This window comes from Hypomesus transpacificus, chromosome 23 (assembly GCF_021917145.1).
Source record: "Hypomesus transpacificus isolate Combined female chromosome 23, fHypTra1, whole genome shotgun sequence".
NCBI classification, from domain to species: Eukaryota; Metazoa; Chordata; class Actinopteri; order Osmeriformes; family Osmeridae; genus Hypomesus; species Hypomesus transpacificus.
The window spans coordinates 20,840,133-20,866,648 of record NC_061082.1 but is presented as its reverse complement, the minus strand read 5'-3'; the positions used below and the strand labels follow the sequence as shown (position 1 = coordinate 20,866,648).

At 46.8% G+C, this 26,516-nt stretch overlaps 1 protein-coding gene across 3 annotated transcripts in view; it reads right to left on the bottom strand.

Moving 5' to 3' along the window:
• fmnl2a (formin-like 2a) overlaps positions 1-26,516 on the bottom strand; it is a 74,088-nt gene that overhangs the window by 25,155 nt on the left and 22,417 nt on the right. For all 3 annotated transcript variants that reach the window (XM_047046068.1, XM_047046069.1, XM_047046071.1), the window contains exons 2-8: positions 25,237-25,320; positions 24,250-24,330; positions 21,244-21,320; positions 15,368-15,451; positions 11,201-11,359; positions 3,661-3,769; positions 2,590-2,666 (exon numbers count right to left, since the gene is read on the bottom strand). In XM_047046068.1, coding sequence (XP_046902024.1) covers positions 2,590-2,666; positions 3,661-3,769; positions 11,201-11,359; positions 15,368-15,451; positions 21,244-21,320; positions 24,250-24,330; positions 25,237-25,320 — 671 coding nt within the window. The remainder of the gene's footprint in view (positions 1-2,589; positions 2,667-3,660; positions 3,770-11,200; positions 11,360-15,367; positions 15,452-21,243; positions 21,321-24,249; positions 24,331-25,236; positions 25,321-26,516) is intronic.

The window sequence follows — 26,516 nt, the reverse complement described above, 5'->3', positions numbered from 1 at the left end:
TCCCACAATCTGTCAATCACCCTGGGATCTGCGACGGTGACCCCTTCATCCTCTGCCAGGAACCTTGGGGTTACCATGGATGACGAGCTCCCCCTCACGGCCCACATTGCCGCAGTCTCCCGGTCTTGTAGATTCACCCTCTACAACATCCGGAACATCAGGAGATACCTGTCTGTGCACTCCACCCAGCTGCTAGTTCAAGCACTGGTCCTCTCCAAGTTGGATTACTGCAACTCGCTGCTCGCTGCTCTCCCAGCATGTGCAACCCACCCTCTTCAGAAGATTCAGAACTCAGCGGCCCACCTGGTCTACAATCTACCCAGACGCTTCCATGTTACCCCGCTCCTCATCTCTCTTCACTGGCTACCCATCACAGCCCGCATCAGATTCAAGACCCTGGTACTGACCTTCCGAGTACTGAACGGGACTGCACCTGACTACATCAAGTCTCTCCTGCAACCTTACACCCCCACCCGTCACCTACGGTCTTCTTCAGACAACCGCCTGGTGATCCCACCGCTCAAGACCGCCCGGTCCCAACACAAGCTCTTCTCCTGCCTGGCCCCCCAATGGTGGAACCAGCTCCCCACCTCCATCAGGGACACTGACTGTCTCTCCACCTTCAAGAAAAGGCTCAAGACGCACTTGTTCCGGGAGTACAACGGCACTTAGGAATGCTTGGCTGGACCTGATGTTAGTTTCCTCCAGGATCACAATGACTCTTATTGAGAGACTTGTTGCTCTTGTAGGTTAGTTATAACAAAGTTAACTCTTGAACCCTTGTACTCGCTTTGAAATATTTTACTGTTGATTATTCTTCTACAGGTACATTCTTGCACTTTTTGGGGTTCATGTTGTTTTAATTTGTGACTTGTATAACTACATGCTCTTATGGGTCTTCCCTTTGGCACTTGTTTAGTTTTTCACAATGTATACTTCATGTTTTGGCTACTTGCAATGTTTTGGGACTACCTCGTTGTTATGATCAGTGACCTATGCTCTTTTGTAAAGCTCTCTCTTGGAAGTCACTTTGGATGAAAGCGTCTGCTAAATGCATAAATGTAAATGTACAGCACCAGCCTCTACCCAGCCTCTAACCCAGCCTCCACACCAGCTGATAATAACTACAGCACCAACCTCCACACCTGCTGATAATAACTACAGCACCAGCCTCTCCCCAGCCTCTACCCCAGCCTCCACACCTGCTGATAATAACTACAGCACCAACCTCTACCCAGCCTCTACCCCAGCCTCCACACCTGCTGATAATAACTACAGCACCAACCTCTACCCAGCCTCTACCCAGCCTCCACACCAGCTGATAATAGCTACAGCACCAGCCTCTACCCAGCCTCCACACCAGCTGATAATAACTACAGTGCCAGCCTCTACCCAGCCTTTACCCCAGCCTCCACACTAGCTGATAATAACTACAGCGCCAGCCTCTACCCAGCCTTTACCCCAGCTTCCACACCAGCTGATAATAACTACAGCGCCAGCCTCTACCCAGCCTTTACCCCAGCCTCCACACCAGCTGATAATAACTACAGTGCCAGCCTCTACCCCAGCCTCCACACCAGCTGATAATAACTACAGTGTCAGCCTCTACCCAGCCTCTACCCCAGCCTCCACACCAGCTGATAATAACTACAGCGCCAGCCTCTACCCAGCCTCTACCCCAGCCTCCACACCAGCTGATAATAACTACAGCACCAGCCTCTACCCAGCCTCTACCCCAGCCTCCACACCAGCTGATAATAACTACAGCACCAGCCTCTACCCCAGCCTCCACACCAGATGATAATAATTACAGCACCAGTCTCTACCCCAGCCTCCACACCAGCTGATAATAACTACAGCACCAGCCTCTACCCCAGCCTCCACACCTGCTGATAATAACTAAAGCACCAGCCTCTACCCCAGCCTCTACCCCAGCCTCCACACCTGCTGATAAAAACTACAGCACAGCCTATACCCAGCCTCTAACCCAGCCTCCACATCTGCTGATAATAACTACAGCACCAGCCTCTACCCCAGCCTCCACACCTGCTGATAATAACTACAGCGCCAGCCTCTACCCAGCCTCTACCCCAGCCTCCACTCCTGCTGATAATAACTACAGCACCAGCCTCTACCCAGCCTCTACCCCAGCCTCCAAACCTGCTGATAATAACTACAGCACCAACCTCTACCCAGCCTCTACCCCAGCCTCCACACCAGCTGATAATAACTACAGCACCAGCCTCTACCCAGCCTCTACCCTAGCCTCCACACCTGCTGATAATAACTACAGCGCCAGCCTCTACCCCAGCCTCCACACCTGCTGATAACTACAGGGCCTGTTTCTACCCCAGCCTCTACCCCAGCATCCACGCCTGCTGATAAAAACTACAGCACCAGCCTCTACCCCAGCCTCCACACCTGCCTCTACCCCAGCCTCTCACCTGCTGAAAATAACTGCAGGGCCAGCCTCAACCCCAACCTGTACCCCAGCCTCTAGCCCAGCCTGTACCCCACCCTCCACTCCAGCCTCTATGAGGCCCAGCCTCCACAAGACCCAGCCTCCATCCCAGTACCACTAGAACTTACCTAGGGTTCTTATTGTTGAGACTAAGTGCAATTTCATTCACAGCATGAGGGTGCGACATGACCATGTTGAAGCCATACTGGAACATGACAGGAGGGATGGAGAGAGAGAACAGGCCAGTTAATATACAGGGGGGGGGGGGGGTGCCTCCTTTTACATCATACAACACACTTGACAAATGAAAGGGCTAGGGTTAGAGTCAGACTAAACATGGCAGGACTACAAATGACAACCGGCTGAAGATGAATGGATGTGTGTTTCTGTGTGTTTCTGTGTGTGAGTGTGTGTTTCTGTGTGTGAGTGTGTGTTTCTGTGTGTGAGTGTGTGTTTCTGTGTGTGAGTGTGTGTTTCTGTGTGTGAGTGTGAGTTTCTGTGTGTGGGTGTGTGTTTCTGTGTGTGGGTGGCATGCATGTCTGGTGTGTGTGCATGTTTATTTGCGTGTGTGTACAGTGTGGGTGCAGAGAGAGAGAGAGAGAGAGAGAGGTTAGGGTCAGGGTGCAGAGGGAGAGGTTAGGGTCAGGGTGCAGAGAGAGAGAGGGAGAGAGAGAGGTTAGGGTCAGGGTGCAGAGGGAGAGAGGGAGAGAGAGAGGTTAGGGTCAGGGTGCAGAGAGAGAGAAGGAGAGAGAGAGGTTAGGGTCAGGGTGCAGAGAGAGAGAGAGAGAGAGAGAGAGAGAGAGAGGTTAGGGTCAGGGTGCAGAGAGAGGGAGAGAGGTTAGGGTCAGGGTGCAGAGGGAGAGAGGGAGAGAGAGAGGTTAGGGTCAGGGTGTAGAGAGAGAGAGAGGTTAGGGTCAGGGTGTATAGGGAGAGAGAGAGAGGTTAGGGTCAGGGTGCAGAGAAAGGGAGAGAGAGAGGTTAGGGTCAGGGTGCAAAGAGAGAGAGAGAGAGGTTAGGGTCAGGGTGCAGAGAGAGAGGTACAGAGAGAGGTTAGGGTCAGGGTGCAGAGAGGGAGAGAGGGAGGGGTTAGGGTCAGGGTGCAGAGAGACGGAGAGAGAGTTTAGGGTCAGGGTGCAGAGAGAGAGAGAGAGGGATAAAAAAGTTAGGGTCACAGGGTGCAGAGAGAGAGAGGGGGTCACCTGGTAGTTCATGATGGCTCGGAGGCACATGATGCAGACGTGGACGTCGTCCTTCTTACACACCATCCTGGAGTTCTTCAGCGTCCGCCTGCTGGGGAGCGTGTTACAACTGCAACACACAAACACACCCACGCACACACGGACAGACATCAGTTAGAACCACTGGGTTCCTACATACACAGAACACATGGACTTGGGGCAAACAACAAGAAAACAGATGCCGTTTGCAGACTGCAGCCCCCTATATCTGCCACTCCAGCCCCGCCCTTTAAGAAACCTTTAAGAACAATCCTTTAGCTCCATGACACCTTACACCAACAGCCAGAAAGGCTGTATTATCTACAGCCCTGCTAGAGGGTGCAAGGCGGTCCGCACCATTGTTTTCATTTAACTATGCAACATTTGCATGCAGGGCAGAGATGACCTCGGCTGTGTGGAGACTAAACCAGAGGGGGCCTCCTGGTGCACCTCTCACAATCAGAGCAGAAAACACACACACACAGGCACTCAAACACACACAGAAACACAGGCACACAAACAAAGGATCACAGGGTATATTTTGGGCCGTCTGAAGGCTCTACCAACCAGGAATTCTGGTAAAAACAGTCAAACATCCTTTTGACCACAGAGAAACACTGATGCCACCGGGCAATGACCTAAGTCAAGACATGGGAAGAGAGAGAGTGTGTGTGTGTGTGTGTGTTCGGTGTGTGAGCAACAGAGCGAGAGAGCGAGACTTCTCACCAGGATGATCTATAGTTCCTCATGTCCCTGTGGGTAGAAACTGAACAATTGGAAAGATTTTTGTGAAACAGCCGCAACCTCTGGTCCTGTGTGGAGCTCAACAACATGCAGTAACACTGGCCTGTGTGGAGCTCAACAACATGCAGTAACACTGGCCTGTGTGGAGCTCAACAACATGCAGTAACACTGGCTAGTGTGGAGCTCAACAACATGCAGTAACACTGGCTTGTGCAAGCAGGCTGAGAATGTGTGTGTGCTCTTTTATGAGTGTCTTTGTGTGTGCGTTTTACAGTGTGTTGTGTGTGTGTGTAGCTTGTGTGTGTGGGGGTTAGTGTATTTGGATGTGTGGTACAGTGTGTGTTAGTGTGTGTAAGAGTGTGTGTGTTTAGGTGTGTTTATGAGAGTATGTTATTTGTTCTATTGAGGCAGATGTGAAGTCTATGTGATACTAGCCATGTCTCTTCACAAACCAAATCAATCAACTCAATTCACATTACGGATCCAGAAGGAAATGTAGGAGTCCAGGTGACACCGTGCACAGTTCTAGAATAGGTACAGATGTAACAAGTAGAAAACACACAATAGCACTGAAATATCAGAAAGAATGAAGGAACTGTATCTGCCTAAGACTAGACTGTATGTGTATGAATATATTTCTACAGCATGCTCCAGGCAACATCTGCTGGAACACTGCCTCATAAACACTATTGAACACAAAGGCTATTATTTAGTCAAACGTCATTACACCTAAACATCCTGTCTGTTAGCAGGTGATAGAAGAACAAGCATGGAAACCACATCTCCATATTAAGATACGAATCACGGTGAGCAACACTCAATGACAAAACAGTTCATTGTTATTATGCAACAGACAGGCCTGCTTTGACAAGTCCAGCGTTGCTCACAAACCATAAACATTCTTCTCAGGCTTCCAGCTATGTTTTCTGTGAGGTATAATGAAAGGATGGGCTTTTCCAAATAGCATCTGACTACAACACAACACAACTAGAAGGTCTACAACCCAACTTATCTATGTGGACGACCCACACACTTCTAGAAGCACAAACACTAAACGTGAGCTCTACTGTACCATCTCCGTGGACACTTCACCAAGCAGGGAGTCCTTTAGGCAGACGGAAAAGGGTTCGGAAAACACAAAGGAGCATCCTGTTAATGAGGAGCCACAGACCCAACACAGTTACTGTGTTTATATACATTGGAAACATAAAGTGAATATCTAAAAGGCTAGTAAATAAAAATCTATCTTAATCCTAACATCAGTGTTAAATTACCTTGACATCTCTTTCTGAGCATGGAGGAAACTAAAGAATAGTACAGAGTTTTAGTAGATGTATGAGAAGTCTTACACAATTGTACACACCTATATAACTACAGGCTATCAAGCATCTGCACATAGCATTTTCTATAAACCGCACCCCACCAGAATGGGAGCTTTGTGATTGTAAATCTGAGTATAAATCGCACTGGAATATATGCCGCACTTGGTACGAGAACAATGATAGCAAGCAATGCACGAGTATAGGCATTCTTACAGCATGCCGTTGTGTAACACATTTCTTAATTTTTTTGCAGACGCTTTTATCCAAAGCAACACACTTCGAAAACGAAAGTAAGGGCGTAATGTTTCTTTTCTACTGCCTGGGAATTAACTCATATTTACCTTTACACTAGTGAGTTCTAAACATTTCCGACTGTCCCCAAAGCGCAAGTTATTTTTCCGAAACGGTAGCTAGCTGGTTTTAGTTAGCTTCCGGGCTAAGTTAGCTGGCATAATACTCATAGCAATGCTACTACCATACTAGTGTTACTTGTTAGCCTTCTCATTAGTACATTTTGAAGCCTGTTTTCTTATAAAAACTTTCTATAAGCCGCTTCGAAATATAAGCTTCACCACCACAAGAAAAATGTAATGTCGGGGTATAAACCGCGGCTTTATTTCCCAAAAATACGGTATTGGCTCTAAATGCAGAACTGCCACTTCAAGCACTAGTGGGGCAGAAGTACAGGAAGGCAAATAGTTTACATCCCTGACACACATACACACACACATACACACACACATACACACACACATACACACACACATACACACACACATACGCACACACTTTTGGATGGGCATTGCACTGATATCTCTACTGTTGATACAGCTGTAACACTCTGATATCTCTACTGTAGATACAGCTGTAACACTGATATCTCTACTGTAGATACAGCTGTAACACTCTGATATCTCTGTAGATACAGCTGTAACACTGATATCTCTACTGTAGATACAGCTAGGCTAGGAGATATAGGAGAGCTAACACCAGGGTTAGGAGATATAGGATCAGAATCAGAATTTGGTTTATTCGCCATGTATGTTATACAAACACAGAATTTACTGTGGCAGGGAGGTGCAAACACTAAACACATACAAATCTTAAATTCAGTTAAGGTTAAGTAAAGGTACAAAAGTTTAACTATTCATAAGAACTAAACAATCTAAGAATAAAACAATTTAATATAAAATAAAATATATATAAGAATAAGAATAAAAATGAGCAGCATGAGTGGTCAACATAGTGCAATCAGATACTGAGATAAGGTGGCTTATGGATAGTGTAATTGCCATTAGATCGATTTATAATAGTTAAATAAATGAATGAATGTCAGTGGGAGTCCTTGGCCTTGTTGCAGAGTTAACACCAGGGTTAGGGTTAGGAGATATAGGAGAGCTAACACCGGGTTTAGGGTTAGGAGATATAGGAGAGCTAACACCGGGTTTAGGGTTAGGAGATATAGGAGAGCTAACAGCAGGAACACCGTGGGATCAGCTCTTCTAGTCTGAGGTGTAAGGAAGCCAGACGTTATGAGAATATCAGGGTTAAACCAGAGTCAAAAATAGTCGTAATTGGATGAGATTATGTTTTACACAGCATTAACTGTGTTTGGCAGCCTAATCCCAATGAAACCCTGTTTCATTAAAATGTTTTATTACTAAATATAATAGTCCCTTTCTTTTAAAGAGGCATATTAGAGAGGGACGCAACGAGACACCAGATCACACTTCATGAAAAGGTCATGTAAAGTCAGCAATCCTTAGACAGGCGGAGAATGACCCTGCCAGCCAACAAACACTTAAGCCATTTATAGATTTTCAGGCCTTATGACTTTATAAAGGGGCTTTTCAGACATCACATGAAATGAGTGACCGTCATAACACACACACATGTAGCCATGATAGCAGGGCTTGTGTTTAGACTGGTTCACCACCACAGTCAGCATACATCAAGCCATTGGTAGGTGTGACACGCGTGTGTATGTCTGCATACGTGTGTGTGTGTGGGCGCATATGTTTATGTGTGTGATTGACGTGGGTGCACACCTGTGTGTGTATATATGTGCATGTATGGTGTATGTGCATTATGTATACACGTGTAAATATCACATGTGTGTGATTGATGTGTGTGTATGTGAGCATGTGTGTGAGGTGTTTGTGCATATGTATTCATGTGGATTGGATTACTAACTCACCATCTTTGCCACTGCATGGTGCAAACAGACAGTTCTGTCCTGACATCTCGACCTGATCTGACCACCTTTCTTTGTTTTGAACAATGACTACTGAAACCTAGAGTCGAATGGTTAAATAATCAAACTTGAACAAGAGCAGCAATAACAGACTGAATATCGACTGTGTTTAATCCTTTTCTTATCAAACTAGTCTGAAGAAGAATCTGAACTTTGATGATGGCAACTAATTTTACAACAGCAGATTCACCCAATAAATTAAGCACAAGTTAAGTTATGTTGTACAAAAAATTCTCGTTCTTTAGCTTAGTTGAGCTTAGCTTCCTTATAAGCTTCTTCGATACGGCTATGAGTTCAATAATGCCAGATTTCCGCTTTAAGGGAGGTTTGTGAAACTACTGACTTTATGATTTATTTTCCATAAATGTTTTAATGTTTCAAGTACTTTTAAACTAGACTATGCTCCCTTGCTTTACAACATGCTTATTACAACAGCTAGCTGCAACAGCTTATTTGCATAAAAACATGACCGTAACTCAAAAAGTAAACACATTTAGGTTATCGACATTCACATCAAAGATTAGGAACAACACCTCAGTAAGGAACGTAGCTATTGGCTGTTCTAAAAGCTGCTAAAAGTTGCTAAATGACGTTGTCGCATAATTTGCATATCTGTAACAGCTGCTGTGTGGGAGAGCGAAATGGCATTGTTGGAGACAAAATATGGCTAAAAACACCCTAAACATATCCAGGAAAGCAATTAGATAAACAAACAGAAATATAATATAATAATGATATAATAAGAAACACAACATCATAAAACAGAGACACATAAACAAAACAAAGACGGATCATAATTATCAGTCACATCTCAGGGTTGGTCAAATATTTTTGTATCTTTCAAAGATAATATTTCGGAACATTGAGTTAAATTTACACATAACTACATTATTTTAGTTCATTGTTACAATTATACCATAATTGGACCCCTTGCTTCTCCGCCGTCCCAAAGCACTCACAGGTGGCCAGTCTCAAGTAGTTAGGGTTAGGGTTAGTAAACTGAGTATAACAAGTAGAGGGTTGGAAGTAGAGCTAGCAATTCCACCGCACATAGCAGTCTTTTGTTTTAAAAGGATTACATTGATTTACATTTAGTCATTTAGCAGACGCTCTTATCCAGAGCGACTTACAGTAAGTACAGGGACATTCTCCCCGAGGCAAGTAGGGTGAAGTGCCTTGCCCAAGGACACAAGTCATGTGCACCGGCCGGGAATCGATCAGCCAACCTTCAGAATACTAGCCCATAGCTCTAACCGCTCAGCCACCTGACTCCCCTAGCCATAATTTAGGCTATTATGCTTAAGTTATTTCTAGATTTGATGGCCTTTATCAATGCCAAAACAGTCAAAAAACCTCAACAATCAACAGAAGAAAATGTATTTGTAGTTCTAAATAGAGTTAGGGTAAGGTTGTTAAGTGTGAAGGATACAATAAGTACAACAAGAGGGGGTACAATTTCTGGGGAAATTGTAGGGTGTGCTTGCTTACTTGCAGGGGTCCGTATTTAAATTACATTTTACAACTGATATTTCTGTATATTTTATATTAAAATGCATAGCCTACTTATTATTTATTAAGATTACATAGATTTAAAAGCATATTCTTTTCTGCTCATTTACAACTCAAAATACTAAGAGTGAAGAGTAGAATGAAATAGTCTTGTCATTTCCCCTGCAAGAGGGAATGGTGATCAGACCGGTATAAAAATTGACCTAATCTCTATGATTTAAACGTCATTGTAAGTTTTTCCCTTCTCGTGATATTTTCAGGCATTTAGCCTACTCATATTGCATTCATTCATTAATAAAGAACCCCCTTTGAAATTTATTTTAACAACGACCTTACCAGCAGTAGCTATCTCAGATGGAATCGCGATTCAAATAGTATCATCTGCTAACTGAAAAAATTCTCCCAAAAACGTAAATAAGCTTGACATTTATTTAGGGGAAAATCACTCATTCATAAAAGTGTCAGTGGTAGCGATCATTGTCAGTAACAAGGCAAAATGCGATATAGCCCTGCTGCGTGGAGAAGCTGCCCCGGTAAATTGTAGGCTACAACTACTACGAGACTGTCTTGGTAGCGATTGCGTTGGTTGAATTTGATTTAACGTTACTTCCGTTGTAAGGTCTAGGCTGAAATGAATTATTTTCATGAACAGATTGAAGTTTAGGCTGTGGCAATGGAGTTCGGGTTAGTAGTCACTAGTCAGATAGTTTCACGTATTGAAAGACTTTTGATTTAAGTAAGGGTAATGCCGAACATCATTGACTTCCTACGTAGGCTTCTGTAAACAGCTGTGGAGATGTTTTTTTTTAGCTACTAACAGTACAGCGTTACAGTAAGCTACACTGGTTTGAAACCACAGGTAATGATAATTTCATTTCGTTTACTTGTAATCTAATGTCATAATAAATCCTACAACGAAAATGTAATTGTGAGGAATGTTTATTTTAACAATTGAAAACAGATGCATCATAGACCGCTGTAGTATGTGTTGCCCGGACAACAGAGGCTAATGTCATGATGCTAATGCTTCAGTGAAATAGTAGACTAATGTTTTCGAAAGTAGATGTAACTACTTCCTTATATCAGCTTATAATGTTTTTCATATCACAAAGTAAAATGAGTAAATAGTTATCACCCTGGCCTATTTGCTTGTGGCGTTTCTGCAGCTCCCTTGCAGTAAAGCAGTTAGCCTAGCTATCTCCCAGAAGTTAACGAGCTGCTAAACTAATGTTCTACTAGAGGTAGTCACGCGATATTTCGTGACATTAGTAACGTGAGTAGCGTCAGTGACTGTGGCTAGCAAGTTAGCCACCGTTAGCTTCACTTTTGCCACAAAAACTTAATTAAAACCTAAACCGTGCCACGGAACATAAATCCCAATAGAACCAACGCAATCGCGACCAAAACGAACCTTTTGACATCGACGTTGTCTATGTTGTCCAAATATTGACTGAGCCTTAGGGGCGCGAAAATAAACAATAATAATAAATAATAAATATATATGTGAGATAATAATGGTTTGTGCTCGCCGAAGGCAAGTACACCACAATAAGCTTCAGCCTATGATGTAATGATTTAGAATGATTAACCACTTTAGTGGCTGTGTTCAATCCGTTGATGTGTGTGATTGACGTGTGTGTGTGCGAGCATGTGTGTGCGTGTGCGAGCAGGTGTGCGTGTGTGATGCTGGTACCGTAGCGTTGAGTGGCGTCCTATACGGGACAGGTTGTTGCCACTGGTGGGGGGGGTGAGGAGGGGTCCTCCTCCATGGAGGTCCTCTATGGAGCGGCTCCAGGGTTTGGTCTTGTCCACAAAGCTGTCTGTACTACTCTCAACACCATCTCCGTCAAATCTGTAACAGGGACACACTATGTTTGTGTGAGCTTGTGAGTGTGTGTGTGTGTGCTTATGAGCGTGTGCGTGTGATTGTGAGCGTGTGATTGTGAGTGTGTGTTTGTGTGAGCTTGTGAATGTGTGTGATTGTGAGAGTGTGTTTGTGTGTGCTTGTGCATGTGTGCATGTAGAAGGTGCATATTCTATATATACCCACTCCGTCACATGCCAAAAGGAAACTCCCACAGACAGACTGTGTACTTGTTCACAATGACAGGATGACACCTGAGAGGTGTGGGTGTCCAACAAGGGTTAGGGTTAGGGCTATCAGCACGGCAGGGTTAGGGTTAGGGCTATCAGCACGGCAGGGTTAGGGCTATCAGCACGGCAGGGTTAGGGTTAGGGCTATCAGCACGGCAGGGTTAGGGCTATCAGCACGGCAGGGTTAGGGTTAGGGCTATCAGCACGGCAGGGTTAGGGCTATCAGCACGGCAGGGTTAGGGTTAGGGCTATCAGCACGGCAGGGTTAGGGCTATCAGCACGGCAGGGTTAGGGCAATCAGCACGGCAGGGTTAGGGTTAGGGCTATCAGCACGGCAGGGTTAGGGCTATCAGCACGGCAGGGTTAGGGCTATCAGCACGGCAGGGTTAGGGTTAGGGCTATCAGCACGGCAGGGTTAAGGCTATCAGCACGGCAGGGTTAGGGCTATCAGCACGGCAGGGTTAGGGCTATCAGCATGGCAGGGTTAGGGCTATCAGTACGGCAGGGTTAGGGTTAAGGTGCCAGTATGGTACTCAAACTCCGTTACGGATGGGCGGGCCGCCGGATAGGACGGATTAATTAGCATTTCTGTTGCCTTTATGGTTCTCCGAAGGCTAGGGGTCCTGAAAACAATTCACCGCCAGAACAGTAGGTTCTGAAGCGTTTTTTTGTCGAAAACACGTTGCTTTGTTGCGTCTTTGTAAGTTAGAAATCGTCGTTGTTTATCTCCCACCTCTCATCACACGTGACCCTCCTACCAGCTGTCACTAGTCAGACAATGAGTGTAGCAGGTGCAGTCACATAATATTATATTAAACTGTGTCTAATGCAATATAACCACCTGAAAGAGCAAACTTATCTCTATCATGGTAGGTATTATTTGTGGGGAAAATAGTAGCACTCTATAACAAAATGATATGCTTATCTTATATACACTATAGAAACTATTAAAAAACGATTCCAAGAAATGAATACGTTCTTATTTTCTTCGGTATTTTTGTGATCAGCAATGATGATTGCTGGGTAATATGTATATTGTTGTGCAATTGCAAGTCTCTATTTGATCATGTGACGAGACGATACGATATAGACAAGGCTCTGGTTTTGTGAATTCATTTCTCCACCACCAAGTGTATAATCCAATGTGAAAAATGATAAACAAAAAGACTGATATAATTGGAAACAAAAAGATCCATACAAACTGTATGTACAGTCAAAACTACAATGTACTACTCTAGGTCACTAAACTGTGGCAGTCAGTGCACAGACAACAAACTCAGGTTTCTGAATTCGCTAGAGTAGAGCATAAACTAGCTCATAATAAACTTTCTCTCCAAGAAGTTCTCATCACAGACGTCTTTCAAGAAGAAGACCTTAGAGAAAACGCCTTTCTGTCGAAGTCGGAAATGATGTTGTTTGGAAATGATGTCGTCGCGGACCAATCACGGCAAAGGGGTATCCGTCGCTTTTCAAAACCTGATGGAATGCTTTCAGTCCACATAGTCATTGTTTGAAACACAAGATTATTGTAATATGTAATGGTAACATTTGGTTTAATCACCGAAACACAACAGTATGATCTTCTTTCAGTTTAGTACTTTTAACAATCAGTTCATCCAACAGTAAACAATGCAAGATACATGTTTCAAATCGGCCTTAGTAGTGCTGAAATAATATGCTACAGTACTATGTAAAAAACAGATTACAGTTTCACATTAGGCAATACACTTACATTACTCACATTTACATAATCTATCAATTCCAAAATCCATCCGATGTGTAATCAAGTGAAGGATCAATGAAGACATTGTCTACAATCATTTGGCCAAATTCGTTTTTATACTACAGTATTTTTCAGATATAATTGTAACATAGGTATACTTTCAATTACGTATGTAACAAAACATAACATTTAGAGGCCCCATGCCACCTCTCTGACCTCTCTGTTGGTGCCCATGCCCACCTCTCTGACATCTCTGTTGGTGCCCATGCCCACCTCTCTGACCTCTCTGTTGGTGCCCATGCCCACCTCTCTGACCTCTCTGTTGGTGCCCATGCCCACCTCTCTGACCTCTCTGTTGGTGCCCATGCCCACCTCTGACAGATCTTTTGTCCACGAGCTCTTCCTATTCCTTGCTGTCTATCCTGCTCCATGTTGAAAGAAATTGCCAGTGTTTACGCCCCCACTTTTACGTATATCTAATGACTAATTGTGGTTACCCCAGTTTGAAAACAAGTAGCAATAACGAGTATTCATCATGGGTGCTTACAGCAATTTATATGTTTGTACAAAAAGAACATTCTATTTCTTTAGTTCTCAAAATCGATATACTGTTTATTGCTGAACCGAAAATATGTAGGTTTAACAAACGGTTCAGTGATTAACCATTAAAATCTGTTAGATTAAGTGTTGGTCAAATGTATTTACACAAACTAGATGGGAAGCATATCAAAAGTATTGTGAGCATTGTATTGTGAAAGACAATTACTTCATATGAAAGGTATTTCTCTGATGACACACTGATTAGGTGCGGTGAAAGTGATTGTGTATTTTGTGCATTGTACTTTGTCAATTGAACATGTGATTACATGTTTGAAAAAACAGACTTTTTGATTATCTGCTTTGAGTTTTGTACTAACAGTTGTGAGGTTTTACCACATACTTGTGAAAATAGTTCCAAAGCGAATAAAAAAAACTGTAAAGAGACGTGGAAAGGTCCTTATAACAGCGCCAGAGAAGAGAATTACGACTAACTGCACTTTAAAAATGAGACCATTGCTTCTAAATGGAAACCCTGTGACTGGTATCAAGTCTTCTATGAATAGAACGTATTTATACCACGCAGCAAGAAAGAGAGAGAGAGAGAGAGAGGAGGGGAGGGAGGGAGGGAAGGGAGGGAGGGAAAAACAGAAGATAGACAGAGAAAGACAGAATTTTGGATAGAGAAATTAAATTAGCTGAACATCTTAAATGTAAAAACTTAAAGAAAATAAATATCTTTACTATGTACAGAGTCAGTGCCCATACCCTGGCAATAGAGAAAGGTTGCCATGGAAATAGATGGTTTGCTAAAGAACGAAGGAAATGGAAACACTGTAGTTCAAATGAAATTGAACAACATTTTCTCCAACAATGCCGAAATATACTATTAAAATAATAGAAAATGTTACTTCCCGCAATTTGTTTTTAAAATTACAGGGTTTACTCAATTAAGTTGAGATGAGAAGACATGCATAGTTTAGGGGGAAAAGTAGAAACAGTGGAGCTGGCATTGTATTTATGTTTAACCCTTAGTATGCCTTGCATAGCTTGAGAGAGGCAGAGGGTCACGCTGGACCTGGTTGTTGAGGCCCCTTGTAGTCATGGTAACTTATGTGTTGCATTTCACAATGATTACATTTTCTTTCTTGTTGTAATTCATTTAGGTTAATATTAAAATTGTTCTTCTTCATGTTTAACAAACATATCATCATTCTGATAGGTTCAATCTTATATGGTTTTGGCAACAATGCTCACAAATTCATGCCAATAAAGCATAATTTAATTTAATTGAAAATTGAGAGAGAAAGAGAGAGAGACGGAGAAGGAGACACAAACAGACAGACAGACTTGGCGTAAAGGGGCCTGCCCCAGTGCTGGGTGACTCAGTGTTTTTGACAACTAAGCAGTGTCGTGTGGATGCATCAGTGAATCTGCAGAAAAGGGCCATTGTGAGCATTGTGTCCAGGCTGCGTGTGTGAGGGCATCAGCCAGCGAGTGACTTACGTGACAGCATACTGTGCAAAAGAAAGATATTCCACCAGAACATCCAGACCTTTGTTGTCCTCGTTCAGGAACTCTCTCACCCACCTGGTGGAAACACAGAAGCTGTGCTTTACTCTAGAGGACAATGTGCATTTAACAAGCTTACATCCTTTGGTAGGCTACATCTCTGTATGCAAACATCACCCTGACAGACACATATTTATGGTATTCAATCATTTACCTATGAGATAGACAAGGGGTTAGAGAACTGGAGAAATATATTTGCAGTCATAAGAAAACACACACACACGTGCATGCAAGCACACACACACACACAAGACTATACACACACATGCACAAAAGCATACACACCAGCTCCTCTACACACAGAGGTTACACTGTGTCCGCACACACAAACATATTGAGCTCTCTTATCTTCCAAGATAGAGGGAGGGGGGCTGAGGATGATCAAGGCTCCCTCACCTTCAACAGAGCCACAGTGCCCCCCCCATCCCTAACCCTTCAGCAGAGCCACAGTGCCCCCCCCATCCCTAACCCTTCAGCAGAGCCACAGTGCCCCCCCCATCCCTAACCCTTCAGCAGAGCCACAGTGCCCCCCCATCCCTAACCCTTCAGCAGAGCCACAGTGCCCCCCCCATCCCTAACCCTTCAGCAGAGCCACAGTGCCCCCCCCATCCCTAACCCTTCAGCAGAGCCACAGTGCCCCCCCATCCCTAACCCTTCAGCAGAGCCACAGTGAGCCCCCATCCCTAACCCTTCAGCAGAGCCACAGTGAGCCCCCTATCCCTAACCCTTCAGCAGAGCCACAGTGCCCCCCCATTCCTAACCCTTCAGCAGAGCCACAGTGCCCCCCCATCCCTAACCCTTCAGCAGAGCCACAGTGCCCCCCCCATCCCTAACCCTTCAGCAGAGCCACAGTGAGCCCCCATCCCTAACCCTTCAGCAGAGCCACAGTGAGCCCCCTATCCCTAACCCTTCAGCAGAGCCACAGTGCCCCCCCATTCCTAACCCTTCAGCAGAGCCACAGTGAGCCCCCCATCCCTAACCCTTCAGCAGAGCCACAGTGCCCCCCCATCCCTAACCCTTCAGCAGAGCCCCAGTGCCCCCCCATCCCTAACCCCTTCAGCAGAGCCACAGTGAGCCCCCCATCCCTAACCCTTCAGCAGAGCCAGTGCCCCCCCATCCCTAACCCTTCAGCAGAGCCCCAGTGCCCCCCCATCCCTAACCCTTCAGCAGAGCCACAGTGCCCCCACATCCCTAACCCTTCAGCAGAGCCACAGTGCCCCCCCCCATCCCTAACCCTTCAGCAGAGCCACAGTGCCCCCCCATCCCTAACCTAACCCTTCAGCAGAGCCCCAGTGAGCCCCCAATCCAGCTCCCATCGGAGCACTGCCGCTTCCACAGAAACTTGCAGGATTCTGACATGAGCTGGAGACTCTCAGGCCGCGTCATCCTCGCCTCCACAGCTTTAGTGGTGACATCACAACTATTTATTGGGCCTATTCTTTGAACTGGTACTGACTGGTAATTATGGTGACGTGAATTTAGAAATACAGGGTTTCCCGTAGCACTTTGCTGTTAGGGCGGCCGCCTCAGCAACACACGCCTGCCGCCTCAATGACAAAAACTTTTTATTAGCGATATTCGCCGTTTTTCCGCCAGTTTCCTCCGCCAGTTTTCTCCCTTTCATTCCAACAGCAGTCTCCCTTCTATAGAGAACTTATTTTTTGGAGGAAAACCCCCCCCCCCCCCCCCCCCCCCCTGCTGTGAGACTGTGAACTATAAAGCTACACTTGTTAGCTGCTAATTTGGGATGGACTGGCTGCAGATGTGTCAAGCAGCCACATGGGAACCATGACCTGCCCAGTACAATCCTCCTGTGGACACCAACAGCTGTTGGTAATGAGGGGACAGCCAGTGGAGCAGGCTGTGCTGGACTCAGCAGTGACACTAAAGAAACAAGCTGCCCATTATATGTTGATCATCAATAGATTTGTCTTTGTCACTTCAGAAAATAAAGGCATATTATTTACTGTTGGCACTGCCCCCCCCCTCCTCCTCTTCTGTTTATCTTTCTCCATCCCTCCTCCTCCCCCCTTCTGTCTGTCTTTTCAGGGAATCGTGCTTCATTCCATGTCTCCCCCCTTTTTCTCTCTCCTTCTATCTCCATCCCTCCTCCTCGGTCTCCCTCTCGGGGGAATAGCTAATACTTCGTTATCTAATCTAGATTAGGTAGATTATGTATGTAATCTAGTTTAGTAACATAAGGTCGCTAAAACCGTCCAGAAAATAATCCACATAAACAATAGCTGTCCTTCAGAAAGCACATACTCTATGGGTGCCACTAGACATCTTTCTCTTCCTGAGACATGACTAGGGTGACCAGATTTTAGTTTGTGAAAAAAGGACACTTCGTCGCGTCGAAGTGGGGAGGGGGGTGGCAGTGCTGGTCGTGTATTGCATGCAGCAATACACGGACATGAGGACATGTCGGGTAAAAGAGGACGTCTGGTCATCCTAGACATGACTCCATGCTCATCACATGCAGGGGTGTTCAAGTGTTGCCGGGTTGTTGTGAGCTGCCTCCACACACTCCACCTCCACACACTCCACCTCCACTCACTCCACCTCCACACAGTCCACCTCCACACACTCCACCACCACACACTCCACCTCCACACACTCCACCTCCACACACTCCACCTCCACTCACTCCACCTCCACACACTCCACCTCCACACACTCCACCTCCACACACTCCACCTCCACACACCCCACCTCCACACAGTCCACCTCCACACACTCCACCTCCACACACACACCACCACACACTCCACCTCCACACACTCCACCTCCACTCACTCCACCTCCACACACTCCACCTCCACACACTCCACTCCACTCACTCCACCACCACACACTCCACCTCCACACACTCCACCTCCACCACTCCACCTCCACACACTCCACCTCCACACACTCCACCTCCACACACTCCACCTCCACTCACTCCACCTCCACTCACTCCACCTCCACACACTCCACCTCCACCACCACATACTCCACCACCACAAACCCCACCTCCACTCACTCCACCTCCACACACTCCACCTCCACACACTCCACCTCCACACACTCCACCTCCACTCACTCCACCTCCACTCACTCCACCTCCACACACTCCACCTCCACACACTCCACCTCCACTCACTCCACCTCCACTCACTCCACCTCCACTCACTCCACCTCCACACACCCCACCTCCACACACTCCACCTCCACACACTCCACCTCCACACACCCCACCTCCACACACCCCACCTCCACACACCCCACCTCCACACACTCCACCTCCACACACCCCACCTCCACACACTCCACCTCCACACACTCCACCTCCACTCACTCCACCTCCACCTCCACCTCCACACTCCACCTCCACACACTCCACCTCCACTCACTCCACCTCCACACACTCCACCTCCACACACTCCACCTCCACACACTCCACCTCCACACACTCCACCTCCACACACTCCACCTCCACACACTCCCACCTCCACCTCCACTCACTCCACCTCCACACACTCCACCTCCACTCACTCCACCTCCACTCACTCCACCTCCACTCACTCCACCTCCACACACTCCACCTCCACTCACTCCACCTCCACATACTCCACCTCCACATACTCCACCTCCACACACTCCACCTCCACTCACTCCACCTCTACACACTCCACCTCCACTCACTCCACCTCCACACACTCCACCTCCACACACTCCACCTCCACTCACTCCACCTCCACTCACTCCACCTCCACACACTCCACCACCACACACTCCACCTCCACTCACTCCACCTCCACTCACTCCACCTCCACTCACTCCACCTCCACACACTCCACCTCCACACACCCCACCTCCACACACCCCACCTCCACACACTCCACCTCCACACACTCCACCTCCACACACTCCACCTCCACTCACTACACCTCCACTCACTACACCTCCACACACTCCACCTCCACACACTCCACCTCCACTCACTCCACCTCCACACACTCCACCACCACACACTCCACCTCCACACACTCCACCTCCACTCACTCCACCTCCACACACTCCACCTCCACACACTCCACCTCCACACACCCCACCTCCACCTCCACTCACTCCACCTCCACACACTCCACCTCCACACACTCCACCTCCACTCACTCCACCTCCACACACTCCACCTCCACACACCCCACCTCCACACACCCCACCTCCACACACCCCACCTCCACACACTCCACCTCCACTCACTCCACCTCCACACACTCCACCTCCACACACTCCACCTCCACTCACTCCACCTCCACACACTCCACCTCCACACACTCCACCTCCACTCACTCCACCTCCACACACTCCACCACCACACACTCCACCTCCACACACTCCACCTCCACTCACTCCACCTCCACTCACTCCACCTCCACACACTCCACCTCCACACACCCCACCTCCACCTCCACTCACTCCACCTCCACACACTCCACCTCCACACACTCCACCTCCACACACTCCACCTCCACACACTCCACCTCCACTCACTCCACCTCCACACACTCCACCTCCACACACTCCACCTCCACACACTCCACCTCCACTCACTACACCTCCACTTACTCCACCTCCACTCACTCCACCTCCACACACTCCACCTCCACACACCCCACCTCCACACACTCCACCTCCACTCACTCCACCTCCACACACTCCACTTCCACACACTCCACCTCCACACACTCCACCTCCACACACTCCACCTCCACACACTCCACCTCCACCTCCACTCACTCCACCTCCACACACTCCACCTCCACACACTCCACCTCCACTCACTCCACCTCCACACACTCCACCTCCACATACTCCACCTCCACATACTCCACCTCCACACACTCCACCTCCACTCACTCCACCTCTACACACTCCACCTCCACTCACTCCACCTCCACACACTCCACCTCCACACACTCCACCTCCACTCACTCCACCTCCACACACTCCACCTCCACACACTCCACCTCCACAAACTCCACCTCCACACACACACCTCTGAGCGCAGGTCTTCCTGTTCTTGACAAGGTCACATGCTCTCCTGTCAGGGCTGTCGCCCAATCACTGCTGACCTTGCTCTGTCCCATCAGCCCCTGCACCTTCCTGCTGTCCCTCATCCTGCCTCCAGATCTCAGCATGCATCTGACCTCACTGCCACCCCTCGCCCTGAGGGTTGATAAGCAATCAATCACACTTCCCCCCAAAAATGACTTCCTGGAATCTGTGAATCCCAGCAGCAGGAACGGCCACAGGAGGAGATCAGACAGCAGGGCAGCACTGACACCTTCACTTTGAGATGCTGCACATCAAGTTCAATCCTGTCAGCTGTAAATCCTCTGACTTGTGGAATGTTCTCACGTTATCTGAAAAGCGATCACTAACATTGTACTTCTACCTCCTTCACCAATGGGGACACAAACAGAGAGGATTGTGTCTAGGGCTTTAGCAGCTCCTCCACTGCTAGCAATGAAGCAGTGGACCCTAACCCAAACATGCTCTTTTCTTACCATTGACATTGTACATTCATGCTCTTTTCTTACCATTGACACTATACATTCATGCGTTAGATCGAGACCATATGGCTTTCTGGAGCAGGGGGTTGTGGAGAAAACCATATCTCTGGAGAGGAGGAGGAGGTGGTTATCTTCAACATTAGTCTCTACATGCTTTTGTGTTTCCGGGCTTCTGGAATGCCAAGATCTTCCCTCCGACCTTTATACTGCTTCAGACATTCAGAGTTCACACAACGCTGCACAACTCACCCGATGTGATTGGTCCGTAATGAAATTTCCAGTTCCCTCAGGACTTGTGTGGACTCCTGTACTCTTCGTCTGAATTTCTGAGGAAAAACAAGGAATGTCATCACGCTTACAGCTCCTATGTACGACAACCAGACATCATTTGAAGGTGCTTTGAGGCAGTGAAAGGTAAAGGCAGACAGACATGCAGCACATGTACAGTATTGAGGTATGTGATTCCCAAACACAACAGTCGGACGAGGTTGAATGATTTATGGAGCATTTCCATAGCTGTTGTGACATCATAAATGGTATTCATCCAAGCATGTCATGGCAGGGGGAGATTCTCTATAAACCCGGTTGGGATATGAAAGATTTCATGTTCTCTTATTTGCTCATGTTGTGCTTTTAATAGACCAGGATTTCTACTGGCAGCTTGAGAGAATAAACTCCATAGAACTTAGCACACACACACACGTACACACACACATACACACATGTGTGTGTGTACATGTGTGTGAGTGTGTGTGAGTGAGTGGGCGTATACGTTGATACAGGGGGCTTCTTTTATTACTTTCATTTTCAGACCAAAAGACGTGTGAATCCAGAAGTCCCCTCTGGCAAAACCACCCTGGCCTGGTGACTGACAGCAGCGTAGCGCTGGCAACCACCCACCCTAACCAATAAGAGGATGGACCGCCCTGATGACACACCATGAAATCATTGCATCACAGCTGACAACAGGGGTTGCCCCCCACCCTCCTCGTATGGCCGGCTTAGACTGTTTCCACGGTGCGTCTCTATCAGGCAGGAAACAGCCCTAGGCCCGGTGTACGTGCTGGAGAAACATGGAGAAGACAGGGCTGTTCCCATGGCCCGGATGGTGGGTGTGTGTGTTTGGCATATGAGGAGATGAGAAAAAGTGTTTTCATTAGGGAGGAGCCTTTTGTGTGTTTGTGTAAAGCGAAGTGAAGGCTCCACCAGTGCCCCTCCTCTCCTCCTACCTCCCCTCCTCTGCCTCCCTTCTACCTCTCCTCCTCTCCTCCGCCTCCCCCACATCCCCTTTGCACTAAGTAGTACCAGCTGCAGCATTGAACAGGGGAGAAAAAGAGAGAGAGATGAAAGGAGGGGGAGAGAGCAATACATTTAAGTGAAGAGAGAGAGAATACAAAGACAGAAAGAGAAAAAGAGGGAGAGTGAGAGCAAACTAGAGAGATGGAGAAATCAGCCAGAGAAAAAAAGCAAAAAAGAGGGGTATAATAAAGTAGTTTGAAGGGGGAAGAGTAGGGGGAGGGGGAAGAGGAGGGGGGAGAGGAAAAGGAGGGGATAGAAAGTTTGGGGGTGTATACTGGAGGGATCATCCAGGAAACAAACTCATGCCTGATACATTCTTGGGGACTTGGAATGGAACTTTTCCACCCTGGTAGGGGGCGGATTGGCTCGGAGCAACTCAGAAGAATGTACCAAAGCAGTGGATTGGCTGGGATTTGCCGGAAGGAATGTATCAAAGCAGCGGATTGGCTGGGGGCAAAGCAGAGGAATGCAGCCAGTGACCACTACTCACACTCAGGCACAAAGTAGCAATTGTTTCAGTTTGAAGAAAAGGGGAACAGGAATGTGTCAACCATAACTCTCCCACTCTCTTTCTCTCCCTTTCTCCCTGTTTTACAGACTACCTCTATCCATCTTTCCTTTTTCTCTTTCTGCCACTATTTCTCTCTTCATCTCTTCAATCTTTCTCTTTCTCCATCTCTTCAATCCTTCTCTCTCTCCATCTTTTCAATCCTTCTCTCTCTCCATCTCTTCTTCAGGTTTTCCCGCATTTCATGGCACTGCCTTTCATGGCTGTGTCCCTCCCCTAAGAGCACTTTCATCTTTTCATCATCGGACAGTGTGGTGAACGATGGTATAAGGGTTTCAAATGTATTAAAGAAATGCTGTCTGGTATGTCTGTAATGTTGGCAGTGTAGTAGAACGTGCATCTCTGTCTCTACCCTCATCTGAGGTACAGTGACCACATACTCTGGATTACTTTGGTAATCAGGTTTTTTTGTGTCTGCCTTTTTCAATGGCTAGACTGTGGTCACTGGTCTCTGTTTTATATCTTTGACAGAATAAAAAATATTTTGCCAATTCATAATCTCTGTTTAGGGACCGATAGCAACATAGTTTGTGTTTTGGTTTGGTTGTTCCGATGTTCCAGATAGGCCTTTTTGGTTTGTTGAACACTTTGGTTTACTCTGATTTGTGATTGTAAAGCAGTGCTGATCTGAGATGGAACAATGTCAGGTGTTAGTTGGTTAGTAAGTCTCATGACCAGCTGACTGAAAGGACTCTTTTTGGAGTTCAGTTCTTGGTTTTGCAGTGCTTCAAATTGTAGTGTATCTTGGGGACTTGATTTGAGATGCATCCAGAATTTTAGTGTTCTTTTCTTAATGTTTATAATTAATGGATGTTGGCCTAATTCTGCTCTGCATGCATTGGTGGGTGTTTTCCTTTGTATGTTCAATATCATTCTACAGAATTCAGCATGCAGGGCCTCTATTAGATGATTTTCCAGAGGCACTGATTTTGATCCCCAGGTAATCACAGGACAGGGTGTACTCTAGTGCGGCATGTCCTAGACCTAGAGTGAACATAAGTCTACTTTCCTGAGATCTGGGGTCTCATTTATAAACCTTCCGTACACACAAAACTAGCTCCCGGTTCACTTTGGTAGAAAGGGTGTATCTGTATCTATCTAGTGGTTCCCTCTCTATATATCTATCTAGTGGTTCTCTCTCTCTCTGTATCTATCTAGTGGTTCTCTCTCTGTATCTATCTAGTGGTTCTATCTCTGTTTCTATCTAGTGGTTCTCTCTGTATCTATCTAGTGGTTCTCTCTCTCTGTATCTATCTAGTGGTTCTATCTCTGTATCTATCTAGTGGTTCTCTCTCTTTCTGTATCTATCTAGTGGTTCTATCTCTGTTTCTGTCCATCTCTCTCTGGAACCACAGTATTTCATTCTTGTGTGTCTGTTTTTATCTCACCTTGCTGGTGACGGCGGGGTCCAGATAACCCCTCAGCTTCTGAATGTACGTATGCGGGGGGTTCTTCACCTGGAACCTTTCCTGTTAGGGGGGAGAAATAGAAGAGAACAACACATTAGACTACATCGATTACTGGAACCTTTCCTGTTGGAGGGGGGGGCGCACAGGGGAAAGATAGAAGAGAACAATACATTATACTACATTCATTACACGTGTAAAAAGTACACTTTAACACAAATATGTACACACACACACATCACAAACTTTTTTTTTGGGGGGGGGAGGGGGGGGGGGAGAAAAAAAGACTGAGTATGCATTTGAGAAAGACAGACAGTGTGCGTGTGTGTGTATATGTGTTGGAAAAATTGAAGATGTAACACATCTATCCTGTATAAGAATTCTGTGTTCAGCATTCCTTGGGTGCAAAGAAAGGCCCCCAAATCTGAACTCTGGGTAAACATACAAGACGCTTATCTTGGGGCTGAGGACTAAGAAGAGGGGGTTTGGTTGTTTTAAGGAGATGCTGTGTGACAAAGACTATAGGTGGACACGCGAGGGCTAGTGACCATTTGTTGATACCTAATGTGACGGAGCTTTTCCCACCCCAGGACCGGCGATCCTGTTGTTGTGTTTCAATCAGGGTTGATGTCGTAAACACGCACACACTAACACGCACGCACGCCAGGTCTATGCAAGGAGCCAATGAAGAAGAGCCATGGGACATTTGCATGCCTTTGTCTTAACCAATGATTGTAAAGAGCAGGGCTGCTTAAATAGTTAGCAAGCACAACATGCTAGCGACAAACTTTGTAGCACAATGGCGTGTGATGTTTTTGTCTCCTTGTGGGCCGGCCGCAAGCCATAAAGCAGGAGGTCATAATAATAATGACAGGAGGTCTATATGACAGGAGGTGTATATGACAGGGTATCTAAAGGACATGGACAGTCCAGACATGTGGCTATGCAGAACAGGTATGAAGGTCCCACCTGGTCACAGATGAGCTCCCACTTCTTCTCGTTGTCGTACTGACGCAGTAGTCTGGCTTTGTCTGGAGGGAGGTTCATACAACTCTGAGAGAGAGACAGAGAGAGAGACAGAGAGAGAGACAGAGAGAGAGACAGAGAGCGAAAGAAGGAAAGAAAGGTCATATTCATTCATGTTGATTGATGACGTCTAGTTTGATGGTTTGACTCGGCAGTCAAGTTACACACTCACAAAAAGGTCAATAACTCCAAACATTGTTTTTATAGTCTTCATTAAAGCATCATATACGCTATGTCTGCTCATGTGACACAGGTGTCTCCCTCTACACCTGCAGGGAGTGTCCTGGGTGAGGGAGGGTGTCTGGGAGGAGAGGAGTGTAGAGAGGGGGTACATGGAAGGGGGGAGATGATCTAAGTAGATCTCCTGTTCAATCAAGAGACCCCAAGTTTGTTCCATAGCTGGATTTTCCAAGGCTGCGTCCGGTGGGGAGGGCGTGAGGAACATGGATGAGGAAGATTTTCAGACTGGCTGGTTTTCCATGACTGAGTAATAACAGGATGCAGTCTGAGTGGTGATCACCATACTTCATGCCTGTGTGTAAACACTGTGTGTGTGTGTCTGCCACGCCCTCTCTGCCACGCCCTCCCTGCCACGCCCTCTCTGCCACGCCCTCCCTGCCACGCCCTCTCTGCCTGTGAGGAGAAGCAGCTCCAGCACTCATCAGCTGACTTGAGAACCAGAGGAACCAGGCTGCAGCTGACTGGAGAACCAGAGGAACCAGGCTGCAGCTGACTGGAGAACCAGAGGAACCAGGCTGCAGCTGACTGGAGAACCAGAGGAACCAGGCTGCAGCTGACTGGAGAACCAGAGGAACCAGGCTGCAGCTGACTGGAGAACCAGAGGAACCAGGCTGCAGCTGACTGGAGAGAACTGTCTCCAGGGCTCCATTCTTGTCTGTCCAGACACATACCACCACTCCTCCACCACCTTCCTCAACACATTAAAACAGAACCTGACACCTGAGCACACAGTCCAGGGGTATTCCACTAACTGGAGGGTAAAATGTAAACCCAGTCAGATGCTCTTGATGACATGGCTGGGTTAAGCTGGAGAACCCTTTCACCTAGCTTCTCTTCTGCTCTGGCATGTTATGCCTGGAGCCCATTAGCCCTGCTGGCCTTGGGACAGATCTGTGGGGACCTCAAGACAGGCAATGTTGGGGAGGAACGGAACACATGTACTAGCGTTATGTATTCACAATACAAAAAGATGAGTAACTTTA